Source organism: Haemaphysalis longicornis, unplaced genomic scaffold (genome assembly GCF_048455015.1).
Source record: "Haemaphysalis longicornis isolate Haplotype H1 unplaced genomic scaffold, Haemaphysalis longicornis Haplotype H1 scaffold_7, whole genome shotgun sequence".
Classification (NCBI taxonomy): domain Eukaryota; kingdom Metazoa; phylum Arthropoda; class Arachnida; order Ixodida; family Ixodidae; genus Haemaphysalis; species Haemaphysalis longicornis.
Window position 1 is genome coordinate 180,404,612 of NW_027526422.1, and position 23,461 is coordinate 180,428,072.

At 46.6% G+C, this 23,461-nt stretch overlaps 1 protein-coding gene across 1 annotated transcript; it reads right to left on the reverse strand.

Annotated features, from left to right (window-relative positions):
- Nucleotides 1-265: 265 nt before the first annotated feature.
- Nucleotides 266-23,057, reverse strand: LOC144146698 (solute carrier family 22 member 7-like). The gene is made up of 4 exons (XM_077678630.1): nt 22,629-23,057; nt 20,962-21,354; nt 20,728-20,883; nt 266-283 (listed from the first exon to the last, which is right to left on the reverse strand). Exons 1-4 carry the CDS (start codon nt 23,055-23,057, stop codon nt 266-268), a joined length of 996 nt encoding a protein of 331 aa, XP_077534756.1.
- Nucleotides 23,058-23,461: the final 404 nt, after the last annotated feature.

Sequence of the window (23,461 nt, forward strand, 5' to 3'; positions counted from 1 at the left end):
CAAGAGGAACGGAATAGGAAATGAAACAATAGTGGGAATTACTGCATCGATGCTGAGTTTGCGCTTAAAATATTGAAATAAACTGGGGAGGCACTTTAATGTTAGTTTAGCTGCATAGTGAATTAGAGGTTTCCCAGAAGTAAAAAAATGTAAATAAAATAATCACACCTGGAACCCTAAAAAAGATAACAAAGGCCCATAACTGTAATGTGGCTCTTTCAATAGGACAGCCATTGTACAGAGATGGTGCATTGGTGCACCAAGTTTACAGGCAGAACCAAAACTGGAAAAGACAAACAGAAAAGATAAATGCTGTTTAAGAGGAATTTATTCCCAGACATTCACACTCCAAAAAAGACATGTACCAACCAATGATATTAACTTTATTTTCTTTACGTAGAGATGCAGAAGCAGGAGCACGAAGAACACTTGCACACGCCCTGGGAACGCGCGTTCACGAGGTATAATTTTGTACTAACTCTGTAAAAATCACCAACTGGTCAATGTTTTTCAACAGGTTGGACTTGTAATACACCCAGAACAACTCTGGCTGTGCTGCAGCCCTGATGGTGTGATCAAAGCAGGCAACACCACCCGCCTGGTAGAGATCAAATGCCCGTACAACACAAAAGATGGCATGCTCATTGACCACACTACTACACCCAGATCATGCTCATGTTGTACATACTTAACATGGATTACGCATTTTTTTACGTGTACACGTCACAACAACAGGTCACTGTCATTGTCAAAAGAGATGAAAGCTTTCTTCCAGAATTCATTCCAAAACTTGAGCAGTTTTACTTTACATATTATTTAAAGCAGTTCGCAAACTGAGAGGATAGAACATTTGTGTGCACTTTCTATATTGCTTGGTCATGTGTAGTTGCACTCGTATCGCATGTCTGTCAGATATACCTTTTTATGTGGCAAGAAACACCACAGAAGGGTATGCAATAATTCAGACAACTTGGGGATTATCTACATGCTCTGAAGCTTCCACTTGCTCCTGTTCCTCCCCGCCCCTTCCCCCACACTAGGCGTTCGACCTCTTCCTTCTAAATAAATGCATTCATTCATTCACTTCCATCTGACAAATGCATTGCATTATACGTATAGTTAAAGTACCTCAGTTAATTGTGTAAAACCAGCGGCAGCTTGTTTATCATTGTGAAAAGTGCGTTATGCTTTGTTGTGTTTCGTTGATTTGGAATGTTAAATGTTGGCTGGGCGGTCCTTGTTTTGTTTTTGTCTAGGCTTCTACTGAAATAGTATTTTTGATGAAACAATGTATGCTGCTACAGGCCTGTACCCTGCTGCACTCATGATGTAAACACCATGCAGATATTGTGAGAGAAAAATTGAAATTCTATTTTTACTCACAAGCCACACCGCGACTGTGAAACGTGCAGTGGTGTAGGGCGACACAAAGGAGTGCTGACACGAAACGTCAAAGCTGAGAAAAATGAAAAAAAAAATTCGTTTGTATGGGAAGATATGTGCCAGGAAGTTTATCCAGTAACCATTCACAGCAATTAATTAATGCTTCCACGCTCAAGAAAGCTCAGAAGGAATACCCTTAAAACATAGACATCAGCATGACGCACTGATCTCTTTGCCCATTATAGCTGACATTACCGGTCCTGTGACAAGGGCAATGTGCTAGATGCTGTTGCTGTGTACTGCTCTGCCTTGTGCCGTCTGTAGCAGTTAGGGGACTGACATCATGCTGCTCGGGCACGTGCGCCGAGAACAGCAATGTCAAGAGCACCCTCCTGTAATGGCGCCACAGCAAAGGATGTTTTTGTCGCAACCGAAACTGACTCAAATAGATGAAGCTCGAAGTAATTGTTTACGCGGCGATCAACCACCTAATGTGCCATTCTATGATTACTGGGCTGGGAGGCACCCATAACAGCGAAATAAATGTTACCCGCAAGTTTCGTTACAGTGCTCCTTTACTTGTGACTATGCTGCATGCACGCTGGTTTGTTTTACCTCCACTGGAGAAACACCAGTTGCTGTTAAGAAACAAATTTGCATGCGATCCGGTGTAATGCAACATTGGACATTTATTCTGATGTGTGTTAACGAAGTATTTCGTGCTAGTCAACAAGGGATTCCCAGTAACCAAGGAAGATGTAATGAAAGAACTCCCAACGGCGAAACCATAGGGGCGAAACCATAATGAAAAAAAGCAAGTTTGGCTGCATGCACACACGCTTCAATAGAGGGAATATGCAAAGCTTCTATACATTGTCTTAGTTACAATGTTATACAATGGAACAGAAAAAAATAACTGTAAAATAGATTCCTAAACGTAAATGGCACATTACATCCTGCATCAAACTGCTTGACCTGTAAAATGACTGGTACAAACTAATAACACATCCTTGTTGCTTGCTGCCACCGGCAAAACAACAGCAATACCTCGTTACCTCAACAAAAGATACACAAGGGGCCCAGAAAAGATGTCGCTTGGAACCAAGGTCTCTTGCAATCAAAAATTATAAAAAACACTGTCACGTTGGACTAGATAACGTAAGTGTACATCAGCATTGAAGGACAGGCTGACGAAATGAGCACTATGCTCAAGGCATTTATAGTTTTGGGCACTGCGGGTTGTACTAGCTTCTTTCCCACCTTTTGCAGGTAAAGCACTTCAGTCTGAAAGTTGCCCTGTTCTCACAAAAAGGTGCAAGCGCTGTTAGATGTTTGTTAGCCTCAGCTCCCGACACTTTCTGCCCCGTTGTCACCCGTTTCCTTAAATTAGGGTGCACTGTCGGAAGATATCGGGAGTCGACTCCAGAGAGCCAACAAACCCCACCGAATCCACAGGGCACAGGTGACAAAGGGGGTGGCCGTCTGATGTGCGGCTTTCGCCGACCAGAGCGGCAAGAATGAGAAAGAGCCTTGAACAAAAAAACAGCACAAAGACTTATATTCAGACAGACAAGTTACAAACACAAGCACGAGGTAACGGATCGATAATTACAGGCAACTTAGATGGAATTCGAATACAAGAAACAGTCCAATCCGACAAAATGATACAACCAGGAGCGTTAACATATGAATAATACGAATCGGAGCAGTTAACTAAAAAAGAAACGAATAGTTCGATGCATATGAGAGACAGAGTCCCAGCATATTCACCGACCGGGCCGGACGATGCACCGCTGTCGGAGGCGAGTCGGCTACCTGGGAAGCGTGGCTTCACTGTAGGCCAGGCCGTCCGAGACGATCACGGTCATTCGAGGCCCGGGAGCACGTTGGAGTCCTCCAGGGCGCGGGTCGCCGATGGTGTGATGTACAAACTGGCAGGTGCAGTTGTCAATCACGACGTCCAAACGTAGCTGGTTTGCTTAGGCGCGGCTTCTCTTTTTATAGCCGTGCCGGCGCGGAGAGGGAGAGCACAACACCCAACGTGCCCGCCGCCGTGAGCGAATAACTTCCCTCTTCTCCATTCTAGAATGATCGACGCTCTTAAGCACTGGCAAGGCCACGCGCACCTCCTCGAAAGTACTGGAAGCTTCGACGAAACCGGAGCGGCGGAGGTTTTATTTTTGTTGTTTTCTTGCCGGCGAGCCGGCGGGTGATCGCGTTACTGCCTCTTCGTTCGCGAAAGTTCCAGCCTTGTCTCGGGGCGAATAGAACCGAGTGTAAGAAGAATTAGGCGCTGTACAATAAAATGAAAAATTTATATGGTACGTTTAGACGTCGTACGCTCGAGTTTGTGACACAGCCCCCCAGTTTCAGAATATTATGCAATAATATTCCCAAAACTCACAAAGTCTTGCGTACGCGTCGTTCACACTTAGTGAACCAAAGAGGCTGTGCCTACTAACAAAATCTAGTACAGCCCAATGTTCTTCATTAGAATAATGACAGGTACAGAATTCGCGTACATAGCAGCGGTTTGGCGCAGATTTTTCAACAAATACACATCCTAGGGACAACTCATAAGTTTGAGAACAATAAAGTTCTAGCATTCGAATTAAGCCAGTGCCCATAATAAATGTCGGGCCAGTAGTCATTACAAGTGAGCAAACTCATGAAAATACAGCGTGCGCTCCAGTGCGAAAGTCTCGTAGTCTCAAATACAATGAGTATACGTCAGTACTCAGAAATACATACAATGCACTGATACAATGAAACGCATAAGAAACATAACTAATATGTTGTTCACAAACAATAACATGCAACCGCAACGTTCACGAATGTCACCATTAGTAACGCCAATAATACACGGCAAATGTACTGTACAATAGGTAATACGAGCGTTCACGCAAGAAGCAACTAGTGCGTGAATATACACTGTACAGCCAGAGTGACAAAATAAGTACAAGTTTCGCGTGCAGTACGACAGAAAAACAATGAATACAGCGTTCAAGTATACAGTACTCGACATGAAATACAACTTTGTCTTACACAATTTAACTCATATCCCACGTGCATATCTAAATTTGCATTCTTCATGCTTAGCCCGTGTCTATTGGACGCTTGCGTAACTGCGCCTGCGGAATTCCTCTCTTCGGAAAAGTTCCGTTACAAATGTCGCGCGTAGCGACAAACTCTTTGTCGTCCGCCATGATACCGGACCTGCGACAATGCTTCAGTGCCTGGGCCTTCGTCTGGTGAACGTCTAAGCGCCTAGCGACTTGGCCTTCCCTCGCCTTTCCTCGTGTATTAACTGACCCGTGCTTCTTTACACCTGCCCGTCGGGCCAAATGGCAGTAGAGATATTTTCTATTACCATTGAGCCCAAGCACGCTCTCTTTGTTTGGGCAGCCCGGCGGTTTGACGAGTTTCTGAAGGCCGATTTTCAAACGTTTGTTCTTTCCACGACCTTCGGCACTTCTTTTCCTTCTGTGCGGCTCCGTCGCAGGGGCCGCAGACTTTGGGCGCCGGAAATGTACCAGCTTCGCTTTTTCCGGTGCTCGCGTTACGACGAGCACGGCTTCGCCTCTCTCCGAGGCCTCGAATCGGGGTTCTTTCGAAACAGCGGGTGGTTTCTCTCCCACCGCTAAAGTCACAGGATCGTCGCCGACGCTTATGTACGGCGCGTTCCCTCCGCGGAGTGCGGCTCCGCTTCGCACGGGGGTTTCAAACTTGACCTTAGAGTCAGTCTCTTTGCTCCTCGAGCTGTCAGTTACGCACGCGGCGCTAGTCTGCCCAGAGAGTTCGCTTTCTCGAACTGGGTCTTCCTGCACAATAAGTGTGCTTCCATCCGTGTCTTTTGGAAAGACGACGGTTCTCTCGGGCACTCTCCCCGCCATATCGGGTACCCCTTCGTCTAAGGGGTTCGGCCCCGACGTCGTGATGGCATCCACAACCGGGATGTTATCTCCATCCTCAAGCTCCGCATCACCTGTAGGATCATCGTCCTTCCAGGTCTCAAGTGGTGCGCTTTCGCACATATCTGGAGGTATTTCCTCCTTGTGGATCGCGGATAAATCTACCTCTTCGCTTCTAGAGATATCCTGGCGTTCCTTTATCGCCTCAGTTTTAGTGCTTAGGCTGCTGTTATTTTCTCTCGCATTTCCCTCAGGAGATGAGGATTCCGCCTTCAACCGTTGTATCTCGAGTCGCCTTTTTAGAATCTCGAGTTCAGCTTTGCGTGCTTTCTCTTCGCGCTCCGCTTTAACTCGCTCCCTTTCGGCCTCTGCCTGGCGGGCTTTCTGTTCTCGCTGCGCTTTCTCTCGCTCCAACTGAAGTTGTCTCTGAAATTCTTTCTCTCTTTCTCTTTCAGCCCTCTCAGCCTCTTCTCGTGCTGCCTGTCTTGCTCTCTCAGCCTTCTCGTTTTCATCTTTTTCTTTCTGCGCAACCCACTTTCGTAGTTCGGCCCCTGACAGGCCCAGCTGACAGCCCAACGCTACGATTTTCTCTAAATCCATGATTGCAAATGTGTCGCAATCTAGCCACAATAATCTAGCGTTTATCTAGGTATGTCTACGCAGAGCAAGTGAACAAGAGCACCCGCTTATAAAGGCAGTAGCAACCTATGCCAAAAAAGTTCCAGGCTCTTTCTCCTCCTCACCGCTCACATCAGACGTCCTGCCGTGGACGCCAGAAATTGTCACCCGTTTCCTTAAATTAGGGTGCACTGTCGGAAGATATGGGGAGTCGACTCCAGAGAGCCAACAAACCCCACCGAATCCACAGGGCACAGGTGACAAAGGGGGTGGCCGTCTGATGTGCGGCTTTCGCCGACCAGAGCGGCAAGAATGAGCAAGAGCCTTGAACAAAAAAACAGCACAAAGACTTATATTCAGACAGACAAGTTACAAACACAAGCACGAGATAACGGATCGATAATTACAGGCAACTTAGATGGAATTCGAATACAAGAAACAGTCCAATCCGACAAAATGATACAACCAGGAGCGTTAACATATGAATAATACCAATCGGAGCAGTTAACTAAAAAAGAAACGAATAGTTCGATGCATATGAGAGACAGAGTCCCAGCATATTCACCGACCGGGCCGGACGATGCACCGCTGTCGGAGGCGAGTCGGCTACCTGGGAAGCGTGGCTTCACTGTAGGCCAGGCCGTCCGAGACGATCACGGTCATTCGAGGCCCGGGAGCACGTTGGAGTCCTCCAGGGCGCGGGTCGCCGATGGTGTGATGTACAAACTGGCAGGTGCAGTTGTCAATCACGACGTCCAAACGTAGCTGGTTTGCTTAGGCGCGGCTTCTCTTTTTATAGCCGTGCCGGCGCGGAGAGGGAGAGCACAACACCCAACGTGCCCGCCGCCGTGAGCGAATAACTTCCCTCTTCTCCATTCTAGAATGATCGACGCTCTTAAGCACTGGCAAGGCCACACGCACCTCCTCGAAAGTACTGGAAGCTTCGACGAAACCGGAGCGGCGGAGGTTTTATTTTTGTTGTTTTCTTGCCGGCGAGCCGGCGGGTGATCGCGTTACTGCCTCTTCGTTCGCGAAAGTTCCAGCCTTGTCTCGGGGCGAATAGAACCGAGTGTAAGAAGAATTAGGCGCTGTACAATAAAATGAAAAATTTATACGGTACGTTTAGACGTCGTACGCTCGAGTTTGTGACACCTGTAAACATCCTCGTCGTTTCCCTCTTCTGGTTTATTCTCCAGGGCACCATTTACTTGCACGAGGATCACATGATGTCTAAGCTTTTTGGAACACATGATATCCACATCTGCGGCCGCAAACGCCTGAAAACAGTCTGGAACCTCTGGTCTCTTGCATCCAGGCCCAAACTTCATCTTTCGGGAAGTTTTTACAAGGTTTTCATATTAGGGCCCGTTGGCATTGCATCTCTTCTTAATAGTGAAGAATGTACTCTAGGGACCCAAAAAGCAGCCCTTCATAACGGAGTGTCTCTTGTAACCATGTTTCTTGTACTCTGCTAACATGGCAAACATAGGAAAACCAGCCAAACCATTTTCAAGTGGCTTTTATACCCAAGTGTCTCTTGTAACGAGGTTTTACTGTATTACAGTTATGTACCTCTTACTTTGTAAAACTAAATTTAATATGAATAGGCTATGGATGTTTTTGTAACTGATTCTCATGTAACCCCCTCCCCCCTCCCAAAAAAAACATACCGTGCTTGTGGTGCACGGGTCCATTGAAAATCTTTACCACATGATTACTGGTAATCGATGCCCTGCCCAACAAACTCAGTGGCAGCTAAGCTAATGTCATTAGTCGAAAGTGTCATCATCCTTCGCTGAGTTAATGATTGGGGGTTGGAGATTGACTAAAATGCAACACATTCGCATAACATCACTCATGTAAGGAATCATGTGATTAGACACTCTTGTGTTCAAAACATTGAAAGTCTTAATGCGTTGAACAGCCCTCTCAACGTGAACACGCACTTGTGCAACATGATAAACCTCCTCAAGCTCGGCATATGTAAGCTGTTCGTTTCCTTTTGCAAATGGAGGCAAAACCACGATTCCTTTCGTAGGGGCTCTGATCCCTGGGAATCCCTTGTCAGCTAGAACGACATCTCCACACTCAACTGTATTCAAAAACCCGTACTTAATAGTGATATGCCTGTCAGACATGCGACCGCCATACGCGTCAGAAACAAAAGTTACTGTACCATTGGGTAATATGCCTACCAAAAATTTCAAAGTGTAGCATCCTTTGTATCGCGAAAACAAAGCACGTTTCTGTTCGACGTTAGGTGGCTCCTCTGTCATTATCTCTGTGCAATCTATGATAAAGCGGCAATGGGGATAGTGGCGTTTGAAGCAGTCTGGCATTGTTGCCTGAACTACAGAAAGGTCTCGCTCTGGGATCCAGCGCTTCATGGCTCCGACAAGGTTGCTCAAGATAAAAAAAGTACGGCTAACAGTTGTGCGGTGAACCCCTAAAAGCACTGCCAGACTTGCAAAAGAAATTCCCAGTTTCGGCTCCATCAAAAAATGACCAGTGTTTGAGGCATAGGAACATCTGTTCGTCTTGTAGGTATGGCCGCTAACACTGACATTAGCAACGCAAAAACGTTTGCACTCACTCCGCACAGTTCTCTGAAGGCGTCAGCCCGCTCACAGAGAGAATTTTACCCAAGGAACACACAGTTTCGTTCCTCGGGTCCTGTAGCTGTGGATGTTCTTGATGCGGTTTGAGCCTGTATGCAAGCAGATGCTGTCTGTGTGTGGCACACTTGGGTTAAGGCACGCCCATCAGACACCACTGACAGATATGTGGTGCGCGGGCCCTCGAGGGTGCAGCCTCCTTCTGTCTGGCTTCCCTGCACAGAAAAAAATACGCAGCCTGACATTGGCCAAGGTTGAAAAACACGGATTTATTCAACACTTTGCAAGTTTGCCCTGCTGAACAGAATTACCAATTTCCTCACAAGTAAGCCTCAGCCTATCGAACTAAACATTGTTTTTATGCAGGGTGTGACACTATTTTTTAGAGCGTCACCTTGCATAGGCTAAGCAGTAGTTTTACAACATGCCGCGCTGTCCGCATATGCCACAAAACACACTGACACAACAATAATACACAAACTGCAACTTGCAGAGGTTCCATTTAGTCGCTAAGAATGACACGAAGGCACATTTTAACGGCCGCAAAAAACGTAACTGCACCTGATTGCCAATGCTGTATGCATGAGTACGGGAGCGCTATGTGCGCGTGCATATTTTACACTGTTAGTTATTTTGCAAAAGAAAAAATAGCTAGTGCCGATGCTCACGCCAACAGATTTGGCGAACAAAACTTAAGCATCAGCACAAAAATTGGAACATCACCGTAAGCGAAAGCCACATGCACTCTGTCGCGCTCACATTTCACGACGCGGTCAGCACCATAGAAGTTTTGAAAGGCACAAGAAGGAACTTTCCTGCTTCGTTCCCAGCGAAAGGTACGCCTACGTAACAACAGCAGCACCGAATACACAGGAACTTAAAAAGGCTACGCACAACAAACCGGCATGCGCTACATGGAAAAAACTTCTAGTGCACTCTAACGAAAATATGAAACCATGAAACATCGCACAATGCATCGCACGTGAAGGAATCAGCCGGAACGCCATCGGGACGCAGTCCACCTGGTGCTGCCGAGCTGAGCAAGAAAACGTCGTGCCGTAATTTGCTGTCACCTGTCGGCTAGCTGATCAGAGCTCTATGATGCACATTTTGTTTTCGGCCGTCAGATGGCAGCAAACATTTCACAACATGCGCTTCCTGCGTGCTTAGATGCAGACGACGTCAAAGTAGCTTCGTGCAGACGCCGTCGCCTGAGTACATCTTCATGTAAAATGTGTTACCATTCTACTAAAAAGTGCCTCGCAAATTAGTTTGAGGCTTGTTGTAACCGGGTAGAAAGCTGCAAAAAAAAATTCACAGCATATCCATGGGGTGAATGATGATGAGTGGACGAAGCTCCTGAGGGGAAATCATCGGTAAAACCGTGACTCTTCAGTGAAAGTTCGCCCACTACATCTGTGTCCGAACGTAACGTCTAGAAAGTCTCGCTTAAACCGCGCGTCGGCACCTTGGGGCTGAGCTCGCCTGATGCGTTTTGCAGACGCCTCACGAGCTCTCACAGCATCGGGGTCTGCCTGCCGATACGCGCGCTTTCTCGCCGCTTCCCGTTCTGTGACGTTTTGGATGTCCTCTTCGCGCCGCAGCCGTGCCGCTTCGCGTACGGCAGGGTCCTCGCGCCGTTGCCGCGACGCTTGGGCCTCGTTCTCGAACGCTGGGATCTCGGCGGCGTCGTCGCGCAGCCAGACGACACGCTTCGGCCTCCCGCTCTCGTACGGTAGGATCTTGGCGGCGGCGTCGCGCAGCTTCACGGAGCGCTTCTGCCTCGCGGGCTCGCACATCTGCAGCCTTATCCATCGGGCGACTCCGAGCGCGTGCCAACAGCGAACGGATTTTATTACAACGCTCCCCGCCATCTAGTAAACAATCCAAGAACTAAACTTGAGGTAGCCACGCCATCTAGTAAACAATCCAAGCGCATCTTTTCATCATATACAAGTACCGCCATATAGTAAACAATCCAAGAACTAAACTAGAGGTAGCCACGCCATCTAGTAAACAATCCAAGAACTAAACTAGAGGTGGCTACATACATACGTCGAGGATGGACAGACCCACGCCCTAAGGAGCTTCGCCCCTAAAAACAACAGAAAAGGCAACCACCGGCTTATCATATACGCAAATGCTACATGGTTGTCAAACGGTGAGCCCTGCTGAACTGCACCCCTGCATCGGGCGATCTGTCGTCGAACGAAGCAGCAGCGCTTGGCCCTTGGGACGTCGCTGCCAGTTGTTGCAACGAGATCCTGCGGGCTGCCCTGAATAATGACCAGAAAATATATCCGCTGTGCACAATAAAGCATATTTAATTTCCAGTTCACATAAACTTTCAAATGATTGGAAAGCAGAAATTTGGACGTTATCGTGATGCACAGCCGGGGCTGGTGCGCACTTGACAATATGTGAATATAACTACAGTCACCAAGATATGCTTACCTTTCGTACCTTTCCAGCTGGCTAACAGACAAAACCCCTCCTCCCAAGGCACTTGCAGGGGGTGGGGTGAAAATTGTCGGTACGTAGGCCGGGTGCAGCTCAATCGAGCTTTTCTTTGTTTCCAACAAAGCGTGCGCTGCGATCACAGATATGTGTCGTCTCGGCTCCCACGGGACACCATTGCTGAAATTGAGTCACGATTTCAGAGCAAGCAGCTACAAAACCAACAGACGACGTCCTACCTTGCGCGGCGAACAGCGTTGATCCAAAGCCTCCTTTTTGTTTCTTCATTAGGCTTTGCGGCGATTGAGTAGAACCTAATTTCAGGCAGCTTCCCTGCCGTATTAAAGTACGAGTTCTTACACGTTTTAACGCAACATTTGCTTGCTGAGTCTTTTTCCGGTCGGACTTCCTTTTCCTTCCTCCTGGCTCCCATGTCAGCGCCGAGGTGTCCGCCAAGTCTGCTTCTGTCTGTGCGCGCGCGCGCGAACGTCCGAAGCAGACGATCGACGTACTTCTGAACGCGCCAATCTAAAAGGCACCGTTACTCTGCGTGCAAAAGACAGCACAGAAGGTGCCTTAAAAATAACAAAATGTAGTGTTTGAAGTGGGCAGCATCACGCAAGAAGAAATTCACCCGGGCCTCGCTTTTCCAACATTTCCACATATATTTGCCTGCCGTTCTACCAAAACGGGAAAACGAAATCAAGAAAAAAAGAGGAAAGGGGAGAACGGGCTTGCGGGGCATTTGAGCTCATCTCACGGCAGCGGCCACACAAATAGAAGAAAAGGCTGTTATATATTTTTTGCCGTCATGCGTTCTTTTCTTCCCCACTAGATAACAACAGAAATCAACCAAACTGATCGAGAAGCCGGGGAAGCGTCAGCAGGGGGAGAGGGGCACAATATCACGGCCAGTAGAACAGACGACCGCTGGCCGTTGGCGTTCAAACAGTTCAAACTGGATCGGCATTTGCGCGACTGCTGCACGCACCCATCGCCATGCGTACTGTCTGGTTAAGTCCTTTTCGGTTGCCCAAAAAGTGTGCGTCGATCGTTATTCAACGAGTGTGTTGTGGCTTTTCGGATATGGCTTCAGGTGCATGAACGTTCAGGTTGGTACATTATAGCTTGTTTACAACGTACTGCGTTCGTGCAGCTGATGTTCGTTCAGGCCGCATCAAGGTCCATGCGAGAATGTTGCATTCATGTTTTCCTTCAAATTTCTGTCTCACCTTTTCCAAATACTACAGCGCTAGGTAGGAGTAGTGCAAGCATGCAACGTAATCTGCAGATTTGATGTGTGTTAGTTTTGACTCGCTAGTTAAATTTATAGTTAAGGATACTGCCCCTAACATATGTATCGGATACATAAACGAATGTTTGCATTGTATCGTGTCAAATTTTTTTCAAGGCGGCACACATTTATGCTGCTCAGACATTGCAGAAAGTTGGAGTACCAGCTTGCGTGGCTGTGGGTAGTCGCACCGTGGGTAATTAGCGATGGAATAAAAAGACACCAAAACCTTCCGCAAATGCTCTCTTCTATAGTGGTCGAGCACCAAGAAGATTTGAAATAAAACAAAATGCTTGTATCCACCTCGTTATATTTTATTCTGATATTTTTATGAGGCAGTAAATTGCTTCCTTCTACGGCCGATACGTCGTCTGATTTTATTACAGCAGTAACGCTTTCCAAAATATTTTAGTGTGTATTCCCGCACAACTCATACGGGGAATATTTATATTGATATAATAACTGTGAACGTTATAAAAAGCTGTGATGTGTTGTATGGTAATTTTCTTGTCGTTGTCCTAATTGAACTCCGTAGCGAACCCTTGTATATTTTTATTTTCTTCTTAAAAAAATTCCGCGGTCGCTACCAGATGGCGCCAGATGTTTACTCGAAACTGCAGTGCACGAGGCCCATAGCCTCGTCTCATTCAGTATGTCCCGCGTTCGAGAACTCAGACTATATTAACCCAATTTTCCTTCATCTTTAGGCCCTCCGAGATGTTATACACCACCGCTAGGCCAAACCGATGCGGGATGTGTGTTTAATGGGATATTTACGCTTTGTAATTAACAAATCAGAGGTTTGGTGCCTTCCGCAAATATGAATGTAGAGTAACCGTTTAGGTTGAAATTGTGAGTGATACCAACAGCTTCAAAGACCACTAGGAAGGCAGGTGACCCTCGAAACCGCTTCGCATATGAACACTTTCCTTTGTGAGCTGAGCAACCAAGTTCAGGAGCTGAAATAACTGGGATTAGGCTTCGTGCATAGCCTTATCTAACAAAAAGAACCACTGTCGGCCACTGAAGCAACATCAAATCAGACTCTTTTAGCAGCTAGTAACGAATAAACGAAGCCACGTAAACTTTCGTGGGAAGATTTTCTGCGACGTTTTTTATAAGATGTTCTGAGGAAATATTGAGAATGACGAGCACTGCTAAAATACAGTAGGCGTTTTCCTCCTAATCAAGATTTCTCCTCAAGTTTTATACCATTACAGTAGATGCAAAGTTTCACAAGTCCCACGTAGCAAAACAAATCCTACAAAACTCCAGTCTGCAACATAGCGGAAAAAATTCCAACAAAAACTTTATTTGGAATGTGAAAAGCAATATTTACGCGAACTGGATATCTTTTTTTTTGCTTTTCGGATCCTTGTCCGCCGCCCAGTGTTTCCAGGAAAGGTTGACTGCCCATAATAACATTTACATTTTTTTTGCGGGGGTCTCTCTGCAGTCTTGTATAAATTTGTATTTTACCTGTTTTCGAAGTCTTGATACGTCTTTAGGGAGTGTCATAAAAATCAGGAGATTTAGAAGAGAGCGTCCAGTGCTGCGCGGGTTCAAAAAAATGCGCATGTATAGAAACCCAGAGAGATGCTAAAATTTGTTGAGAATAGCCTACTAAAGAGGGCAGCGAAAACATGATACAACATGAAACGCAACAATCGTGATTCTCTCCTGCAGAAGATGAAAACGATATATACGTGGTATGTAGAGCAACATTTAAGACATCAAAACTTAGAGTGATCTCCCGTTGCTCTAAAAGATTCTGAATCTTCAGCTCGTATATACGAACGGCGGCCATTCGAAATGTGGCTATACATAACAGGTACACTGCAGTAGAACGAGTGCTTCAGACCGAATTTGTACATGCGAAACTACAGTTCCTTACGTCTTGCGACCAAGTATCATCGTCCTTATGATCGCCCCAGAATTCATTGCTCGGTACTGTGGTGTCTGACAACGAACTCAACCGTATGATAGAATGGAGAACTGCAATACATTTCGGCACTTACAGTCACTAGATTTTGGGACATTGTTATGCGTTCGTTCAGTTAGAAAGGTTTGTTTTCTTATTGTAAAAACCGGCGAAGAGGTTTCGACAATTCATTTACCGTTGGGAATTAGGGTGAGTCATACAAGTAGTTGCACTAAGATGACGACCTCAATCTGGCTACAAAGTATCAGAGAAGCCAACTTGCAAAGTGCGAATGGCACGAATATATAGCACAATAGCGCAAATTGCGTAAGAACACAAGGGAACATATTTGTGGAAATACTCCGGAGAGAACTTCACTGACATATAATGTACAATAACTGCTCCGCAGAATTTCCGTTACATTATCACGCAATTACGCGCGACACCACGCTAGAAAGAACGCTGAGAATCCTGAAAAACAACAGAAATAACGCTGTTAAACGAAAAAAATGTCCAGAAAAACCTTTGCGGCAAACGTTGCTGCCAGCGTATTTTTTTATGAACATTTATTTTGCCACAGGGCATATATATGGGATTATGAGGTGATGGTGATTAGATGAAAATGAAAATGTTCGCTTCGCGGATGAAGTCAAGGAGTGAATGATGATGGCGCCCATGTATCCATGCGGCGTATGCGGAGGCGTCGTCTACACGGAGGCCCGTCGCCGCAAGGTGCCGCAGTCTCGTCGGCCTCAAGGCGAGGCAGGATCACAGCAAGTGGTGAAGGTCGGCAGTCGCGTCGCTGCGGTGGCACACTGGGCAACCAGGGTTTGTAAAGGAACCTCGGTATTGAGGCCAGTGGCGGGTCACGCCGGGAGTTAAGGACACCCCCACCCGAGTCCTCCTGAGCGCAACCTCCTCGGCACGGGTAAGACCCGGGGGGAGGGTGGCAGCACACAGTGGAATGAGAGCACGTGTGCGGCGCCGGAGGTGTTCTTTTCTCGTCACCAGGAGAGTGGCATCATCCAGCTCTAACGGGGAAGTCGGAGATGGAACGGATGCTGCCAGTCGGGCTGCTACGTCTGCCTTGCAGTTTTCTGTGAGTAGGTCACGTGGAACCCATTAAATCAGGATCTTGTGAGCGATTCCTGCCGCAAGTTGATGAATACTCTGAGCCAGCACAGGGCTACGACGAACTAACTGTAGTAGGCGGACTGCTTGTATAGCATCGGTGTGAACTACGATGCGCGCCCCGGGCTGCAAAGTGATTCCGGTTACAGCAATCAGAGCCTCTCTAATGGCTACAAGTTCTGCACAGAACGATGATGGAGGTTCCGGGACCTTAAATCTGGACGTCTTGCTGAGGGCTGGATCATTGATCTTATTACATAAATGATGTCCCCTTGCCTTGGTGCAGTTCTCATATCGCGTTTACCCCGTATCCTGACGGGTAAAAACACGCTTGTGGCCTGAATGTACAACGAGACGAAAGGTTCACTGAGACGGAAGGTCAACTGAGGCACGTGATCAGCGAGACGAAAGATCCACCGAGACGTTAAGTCCAATCGAGCCTGAATATCCACCGAGATAGAAGATCCACCGAAGCGGGCGTTTCAATCGAGCCTGAATGTCCACCAAAACAAAAGATCAACCGGGAAAGAATGTCCCATCGAGTCTAAATGTCAATCGAGATGAAAGACCCATCTAGACGAAACGTCCAACAATAAAACCATGTAGTGTGCTCATTCGGACAAAGCGAATATAGATGGGCTTGAATCAGTTCCGCAAAATTTTAACCCATCAAGCTTGACTTACCATTATAACAATTTTATTTGTCTTATGGACGCAGGACTTGATTTTACGTCTACGTAACCTGGTACATGTGAGCATGCAGCAGGTTGTAATAAACCAATTGACCTTAACATCCGCGATGTTCAGGTCAATTTCAGGAATATCGCTTGTCACTAAAACGGATATTAAGTTTTGTTTTCTGTACTGCAATTCGTCAGGGCCTTATCCGTTGGGTTCCTCATGCACAATGTGGTCGCATCACTAAATACACGCAAACATTGGCGTCGCATTTCGATGATTGCTGGCAGGTTTGAAAACAAAGTTCTTGCACTGTCATTTTCTTTTAAACCAATGCAAGATCTCCGCTATTGAATTAACCGGTGCACTACCAAAACTAGATTCACGTTAAGCTTGACGGGAATAAACATGCCGAGAAAAGCAGTTGGAGAGTTATCGGAGTACATAATTGAATCTGTGCAGCATCGGCAACCAGCCCTGTAACTCTTTCGTTCTGCGGCTTCAAATAAGGCTGTTATTTATTGTACAGTGTTGGTGTATTACACGGGCGGAAGGCGATTGGTGATCCGAAATGGACAAACATTTTCAAAGAGTTAAAATTCTGTTGAAACTGAAAATTTTCGACTAAAAGTGTAAGGCTTTGCGGACAGCCATGGGAGGCGAGGGAGGGGCTCTACGGACCAATTTATGACGCCCAGTTGATTTCAACGCACGCTGCCCTCGAGGTACATTGACGTTTTTGCATCAGTTACTTATTGGTTTTGCTGCCTTTTATTTACTTGATAGAGAAAGTGACTGTCGTTCACTTCGTGTTCACTCGCGCTGTTCCTTATTCATGCACCCAGCTGCCATATTCCAGAGATAAAATGGACTCGAAATAGATTGTTGTATAAATTATTGATTGATTATGACGTTTAACGCTCCAAAGCTACACAGGCGATGAGGCGCGCTGTAGTGGAGGCCTCCGAAACAATCCCGACCACCTGCAAGGGATCTTTAACGTGCGCCGTAATCTCACACACAGGGGTTTTTGCTTTTCGCCTCCCCCAGAGAAGGGGCTGCCGTGGCCGGGAATTTAACGCGCGTCCTTTGGCTTAGCTGCACAACGCCTCAGCCGCGGTAGCTGATAGTTATATAAATGCTTTTCTAATGCTCTAATGTCAACGTTTGGAAAGGCAGCAATACCGTTACCCTATTCTCAGCTCGCCGCCGAAAGGTCACACCAATCTGCAGTCTGCATTTTCGGACATTCGTTGAACTGCTAGCTGAAAGTAGGTCCAATGAAAAGTTGCTTGAACTTTCCAGACGCCAATAAAAAAAGTCAAGTTTGAATTTTAAGAATAATAAACAGCCTAGTTATTATGGGTTGCTAAGTCGTAACCAACCGCTTTTTTAAAATTTAACTTCTGTTTGTCTTTGTATTGCATAGAAGGGCGCAAAAAACATGTTTTTCCGCCTTAATGGAGTAGCCAACGCCGTATTTAGGTTTGAAAGCCCCAAACAAAAAGAAAATACCACGCGAGGTCTGCAGCAGCCGCAACAACTGCAGCAGTGATGCGAACTGGTGCAAACTTATCTTGCGATGTAATGGACGACGACCAAGATTTTACAGTTCACGCATACACACCTGCGCTTTTGTAGAGGGTGTTTTTTAGGAAATGCTTTAACGCATTTCGCAACAAGTATGTGTCGAAATATATTTATTGTTGTACATTTTCGAAGAATCCGAGCTTATTTCAGTTTTCGGTTTCGCCGTGCAACATGCCCATGGCTTCCAATGGTATCTGTGATCGCGCATTAGCCATACTTGAATAGTCACCATGACCCCTTGGTCACGTTTTTGACTTTAGAGATGGGCCGCATAAACCTTCTATCGCCGTTTTAAGCGAGCAAGTACCTTTTTATGTAATTGACGTACGACGCTTCGCCGTAAACTGCATACGCCCTGCGACGGCGCGCTTGTAGAAAATCTAAAGATAGTTAAAAACGAAGTAATATGCCGCATAAGAAAATGAAACAAACTTATTTTTTTATCGCAAACCCTAAATCCTTCCCACAGGGTGAAATAGCAGACTGGTCGTAAGCACGACCACACATTCCCGTTGTATATTACTGTGCGAAGAAACGTAGTTGCTGATTAGATGTTTGTGGGCATTAGGGTAAAGCCTACTGCACAATGTTACGCCGTCAACAAATAGAGCGTTCAGTGTTGGCACAAGTAACAAACATTGGCTACAATCCACGCTGTGCAGGTGGTTCAACTGCGAAGCTGTAAACGACACCCACAACGATTAGCCATACGGCATCGCTTGAATTCACACATGTGGTTTCCGCTGATTGATACCACCCATCACGCTCTTGTCCTCCCTGTTTCACTCCACTCTTGATGAATTCAATGGAAGTTTGTCCAATAAATTCAAATTTCCCACCCTCTCAGTGCTCGCGCGCCCCCTGCCTTAACAAAGGGATTGGCAGTCCTTTTGTTTTCTTGCTTTCACGCTGCACGTGTGGGCACCTTACTGCTCAGTTTGAAACGCGCAGTTTCTGGGGGCCACTTTTAGCCATAGAGTTTCATACAAATATATACTAGAGGCAAATCTGGCGCCACCGTCTAGGGGAGCCGCGCTTCAGCGAGCGTTCCGTCATGTACCGGCCAGGCACGTTCCACTTGTCTTTAGCATGGCTCATGAACAGGCTGAAACGTTGGCTATGGCTGCAAAAAAGCAACGATATCACCGTAGATGGTTCATAAAATTTGTTTTGTTATAAAATTGAACCTCCGAAATGATAGTAGTTTTTTAGAAGCTCAATGTACGATGAACAAAAAAAATGTTACTTTTTTATTTTAGGTTCGAGACAAAACAGAAGCCGTATGGCTAGCTGAGCCAAGCAGGCGAGGAACGTCGCTAGCAGCAATATGGCGCCGCCCACGGCGGCCCGCGACTGCAGCGACAGATTTCCCTCTAGTATATATTAGTATGAAACTCTATGCTTTCAGGGTCTTTCGAAGGGTGAGTAGGAGGGCGACACCGCGTGTATGACATCACCTATCTCCTTCCTCCTCACTATTGTTTCATGCGTCGCCCTCCCCCTCATCAGGCGCTGAATCCATGGCTGAATTTAAAGAACTGTTCGTCTCCTCCTCTTACACGTTCGCGCGGCCAGACGACAGGCTCTTACTCCTCTTTTCTACGCTGGCCCCGGTTTGATCCCTGGCGGTGCCGGCGGTGCTTGGCAGGGGCGGGTCCTACTAATGCCAGTGCTATGAAAGATGACTCTGCCATTGAAGGGGTGCCTGCAGTTCAGGTTGACCGCAGGACTTGGATGCTAATATCTCGTTAACACAAATCGTCTGGAAACAATTTTCAAACGTTGCAGTTACGAATACAGTGTTTGGTTTTGTACAATGAAGCGAACCTATTGCGTAGGGCCTTCCAATCTAACGAGATAGATTGATGCACATTTTATTTTCGGAACTCGTAGCAAAAATTCTCAAAGAATGCCAAGAACATGTTTTACCCCATTGCCATGGAAAATGCTTCTGTTTCCCTCAGGTAGTATTCAGAACCTTGATAACATTTGGTGAGCCACTAACAAATCGAAAAATATGGTTGACACATACACCATAGAAATGAGACACAGGTCACATAGGCAACAAACGCGCCTTCTCGTGTTTGCATTACAATATTACTCGGGACATGTACAGTGAAAAAAAAGACGCAACGAAAATAGTACTTCAAGCAGCACCATTCTCTTGCACAATACGAAGTCAGATAACACGGACGGAAGACGAAATTCGGACAGATAATTGCATTAAAAATAAATTGGCCGTCGCGTACGATGACAAACCGTCTTTCTCCAGAGTGCCGTATTGTACCTGCGAACCCCCAGCATCCTTTGGCAATCCTTTGTGGGCAACTAGTGACGAGCAGGCTTGTGATGACCTTGCTCTGGATTTCGGTGCTGTGACCTAGCGGACATGAACGACGTTTTACTGCACCTCCTTAGCACCGACAGAGAAGCCTTTATCGCTTCCTTTCTCTCTTTCTCGCTCATCAATTCAGGGACTGGAAGCAACACCTCTTTCTTCTTTTGCTTGAACAGTATGACTTCAGGCAGCCACTGGACACAAGCCGCAGTTGCAATGGCCAGGACCGCTAACAACATGCGGATAGCCACAAGGGTTGTTCTCCCACGGTCGAGGGACGTCAGCGTGCCAAACAGTGCTCCGAACCTCCCCACAAACATTGAAAATAACAAACCCTTGCCGCGGAGCAGAGTTGAGAAGGCCTCAGACGTGTAGCAAATGTTAATCGTGATGCCGGAGTTAGCAGCCATCTCAGCGAGATGTCCGAAAGGGGCCATAAACGTGGTGTAATCTTCGAAGTAGCACATGCTAAAGAAAGCCAAAAATACAGACAGCAGGATCAGGTTCAGCCAGAGTGCATGACGGTAACCTTTCCTCAGCATGTATGCGGACATTGCGGCGTAGATAAATGTCTGGAGCACAAGATGGATCCCTATTTCAGTCCACGTTTCTGGCCCAGATGGTACAACTAACGCATATACTGTTAGTGTCAATGTGAACGATGCCAGGGCCACAGATAGGGCGCTTCCACTGAGAAGGGCGGATCCTGGAGATGCTACCTGCATTAGTAGCGGCGATGGCGTCGACGTTTCCTGTAACTTCATCTGTTCTTCCAGTGCCCTGAAAGTTACCCTGGCCTTTAGCGGGTCGACTCCATTAGCCTTGGCTACTGTGAGCATCACATGCTTAGCCTGTAGCGTATTCCACGTGGCGATCAGCCAGGCAGGAGACTCTTTCAGCAGTGAGCACCACAGGGCGAGCAGAATGGTGGGCACCACAAGGAATCCCTGAGCGAGGTACCAAGAAGGTTCCAGCCACGAAATAACATTAACGGCGGTGGGCGCTAGCGTGAGTGGGACACCTACGCTGATGAAGCCGTAGATGGCTCGGTGCTCATTGCAGGTCACCTCGTACAGAAGGATGAATAGGATTGTTGCGGCCGCTAGGGAAGACGTCGAGACCAAGAACCTCGCAGCAAGGAACACCAGAAACGTGTTCGCTGTGGCTGATACCATGCTTGCGAAGGCACAAGTCCAGACCATAGCTACGATGACAGGCCTTCGGCCAAAGCGGTCGGAAAGCCCACCGACGACGGGCAAGGATATCACCGGGCTCATAATGTACAGCAGCAAAGAAAGCTTGTACAGCCATTCGTGGTTACACACGAGGTCCCACTTGCTGATGATGCTATCGTGGGAACCGCGGTCTGCGTAGTCCCATTCGTCGCAGGTCTTTTCACGACGCTCTGCGACTTCGGTCTGCGATGGGGAGAAGGAAGGGCGCATGTTTTTAGCCATTCATTACAAAAGTATGGTAAATATTGACAGCATCAAGTTCAGGAAAATGTACTCTTTGATGACATCAAAACCGAAATATTCACGTACAAAAAGGGGTCAAGCCCTATTTGTAGCCCGATTTGTAGTAAACTTTTGTAATGCGCACCACGTAATATACCAGTAGAGTAGTATAGCGGCGAAAAGAAACCTAACAAACCACTAATGTAACAACGTAACAAGTCACTGAAACAGAGACTGACGATTGTTAGTAACTGAAATTGAATTGTCGTATACATGTTGATCAGTTAACCGAAGAACGTATATATTATGAAATACACATACTTTAACTTACAGGTGTCTAGTGCTCCCGGTCCTGGCAATATCCTATCCGAGAAGGTCAAGGTGACCAACGGAGTTTTCATCCGCTTCCCTCAAGTAATTTTCATCAGTCAATTTCTGAAGCTAGTATTCGGAAGGATTGGAAGCTGTGCGATATCGGTATCAGTATTCAAAATCAACAGATCTGATTTCATAAGCTGGCCTTAACTCATGCCGCCTATTTAACTCTGTAAGCAAGCAGCGACTCCATAGCTGAATAATACATTAAACAAAATTTCTGTATATTGGAATAGAAGAGTTTATTACCTGCAGGAATCCGTACTTACGGAAACTTGCCCAAATAAATTCATACCATCATTAATAGTCCACGAGTACAACTGTGCCATACAATCAAAGAGTCTGCAGTGTAATCTGTGTGAAACAATCAGTGTGTAGTACAATTTGAACCCGACTTCAGCGCGTAGTGCACATGTCTCTTGATATCTTATTATCCTTTCGTTTGTAATTCAGATAGACAACTGGAAACCTCTAGAACGTTGCGCAAGACGAGCTGCAAATTTCACGTCGACATATTTTGGTTTATAATTGAACACGTGAACTGTTGGTAGCTAATGTTTAGTAGCCAAGGTATCTTCAACATGTAAAATTAATTTGTATTTTCAAAAAAAAAAACTGTTCACCCTTATGAAACACTCTTATGTACATACGTCCGACGCCGTGTCGGTTTTGTTTTCGGCCACCGGCGTAGTAAGGCTGAGTAGTAGTGCGCAGCCTTCAATTGATGTTGGAGTAGACTTGCCTAAATAGACCTTGTTGTAAATGTTAACGTTTCTTGTTTATGCGGCGCCGCGGGAACGAATTACACCTTGTGTTGACATTGAAAGGTCAAATGGCCCCCTAAGCACTTGTTTTCTCACCTCCATAGGCGGGTCGTACACAGTGCAGCCACTCAGGGTGCCGTCGGGGAGCAGAGGGATGGCCACGTTCCTCCAGACATCTGGTGTCAGGTGCTTGAGGCTGTCTGGAGGCCGGCACCAGTGAGGTACACTCCGGGCCACGAGCTTGTAGGCAAAATTGTGCACGAGCATCGTGAAACCGGACAGCATTATGGCGCAGACCACAAAATTCTGGTAGGTTCCGTGGCCTAAGATGATGTACACATTATCCAGCAAAACCGCCGCTGAGTCTGCCTTGCGAAATCCTTTCAACATGTTCTCGTCGGCCGCGGCGCGGGCCTCTGGTCCAAGGGAACCATCTTCGGTTCGGGGGAGTGGCGCTGTGCAAGTGGCAGGCGCCACCGCTGTCGACAATGATGCCTGAGCCGCCTTTGAAGGAGTAGACGCCATGGAGCAAACGGAAAATGTGGCCGGGTAAGAGAAAGGGTTTGCCTTGAATCCAGTGCTTCTTCTGCGTCTTCTTCTGTCTATTCCTGGTGCGTTCTCAGCGCCTAGTGGGAGGGCTGGGCATAAAAGTTTATTAAATTAAGTGAAAAAAAGAACCGATTGCTTAAGTACACGTTCGTGCTGTTCTTGTGCCGCGGTTAATGTATTATGTCTACAAAAATAAGTACGATAAAAATATAGTCAGCTAACCTTTTGGGAATTTAAACATTTCTCGCTTCATCATTCCTGGGCTGCACAAATATGGTAAACCGGCACTTGCGTTTGTTATTACTAAGCTTGCATCAGACATTTTTTCAACATATTGCAGATATAAAAATCCCTTAGACACGAGTGACATTCTGTTCGCC

What these genes read in the sequence shown, in the direction of transcription:
- LOC144146698 (XM_077678630.1), bottom strand. Translation starts at nt 23,057, where the DNA reads ATGGCGTCTACTCCTTCAAAGGCGGCTCAGGCATCATTGTCGACAGCG. An exon ending in TGTACGACCCGCCTATGGAG is followed by an intron (nt 21,355 to 22,628) that starts GTGAGAAAACAA and finishes TCCCCATCGCAG; the next exon opens with ACCGAAGTCGCAGAGCGTCG. An exon ending in CCATCTACGGCTTCATCAGC is followed by an intron (nt 20,884 to 20,961) that starts GTAGGTGTCCCA and finishes TACCTCGCTCAG; the next exon opens with GGATTCCTTGTGGTGCCCAC.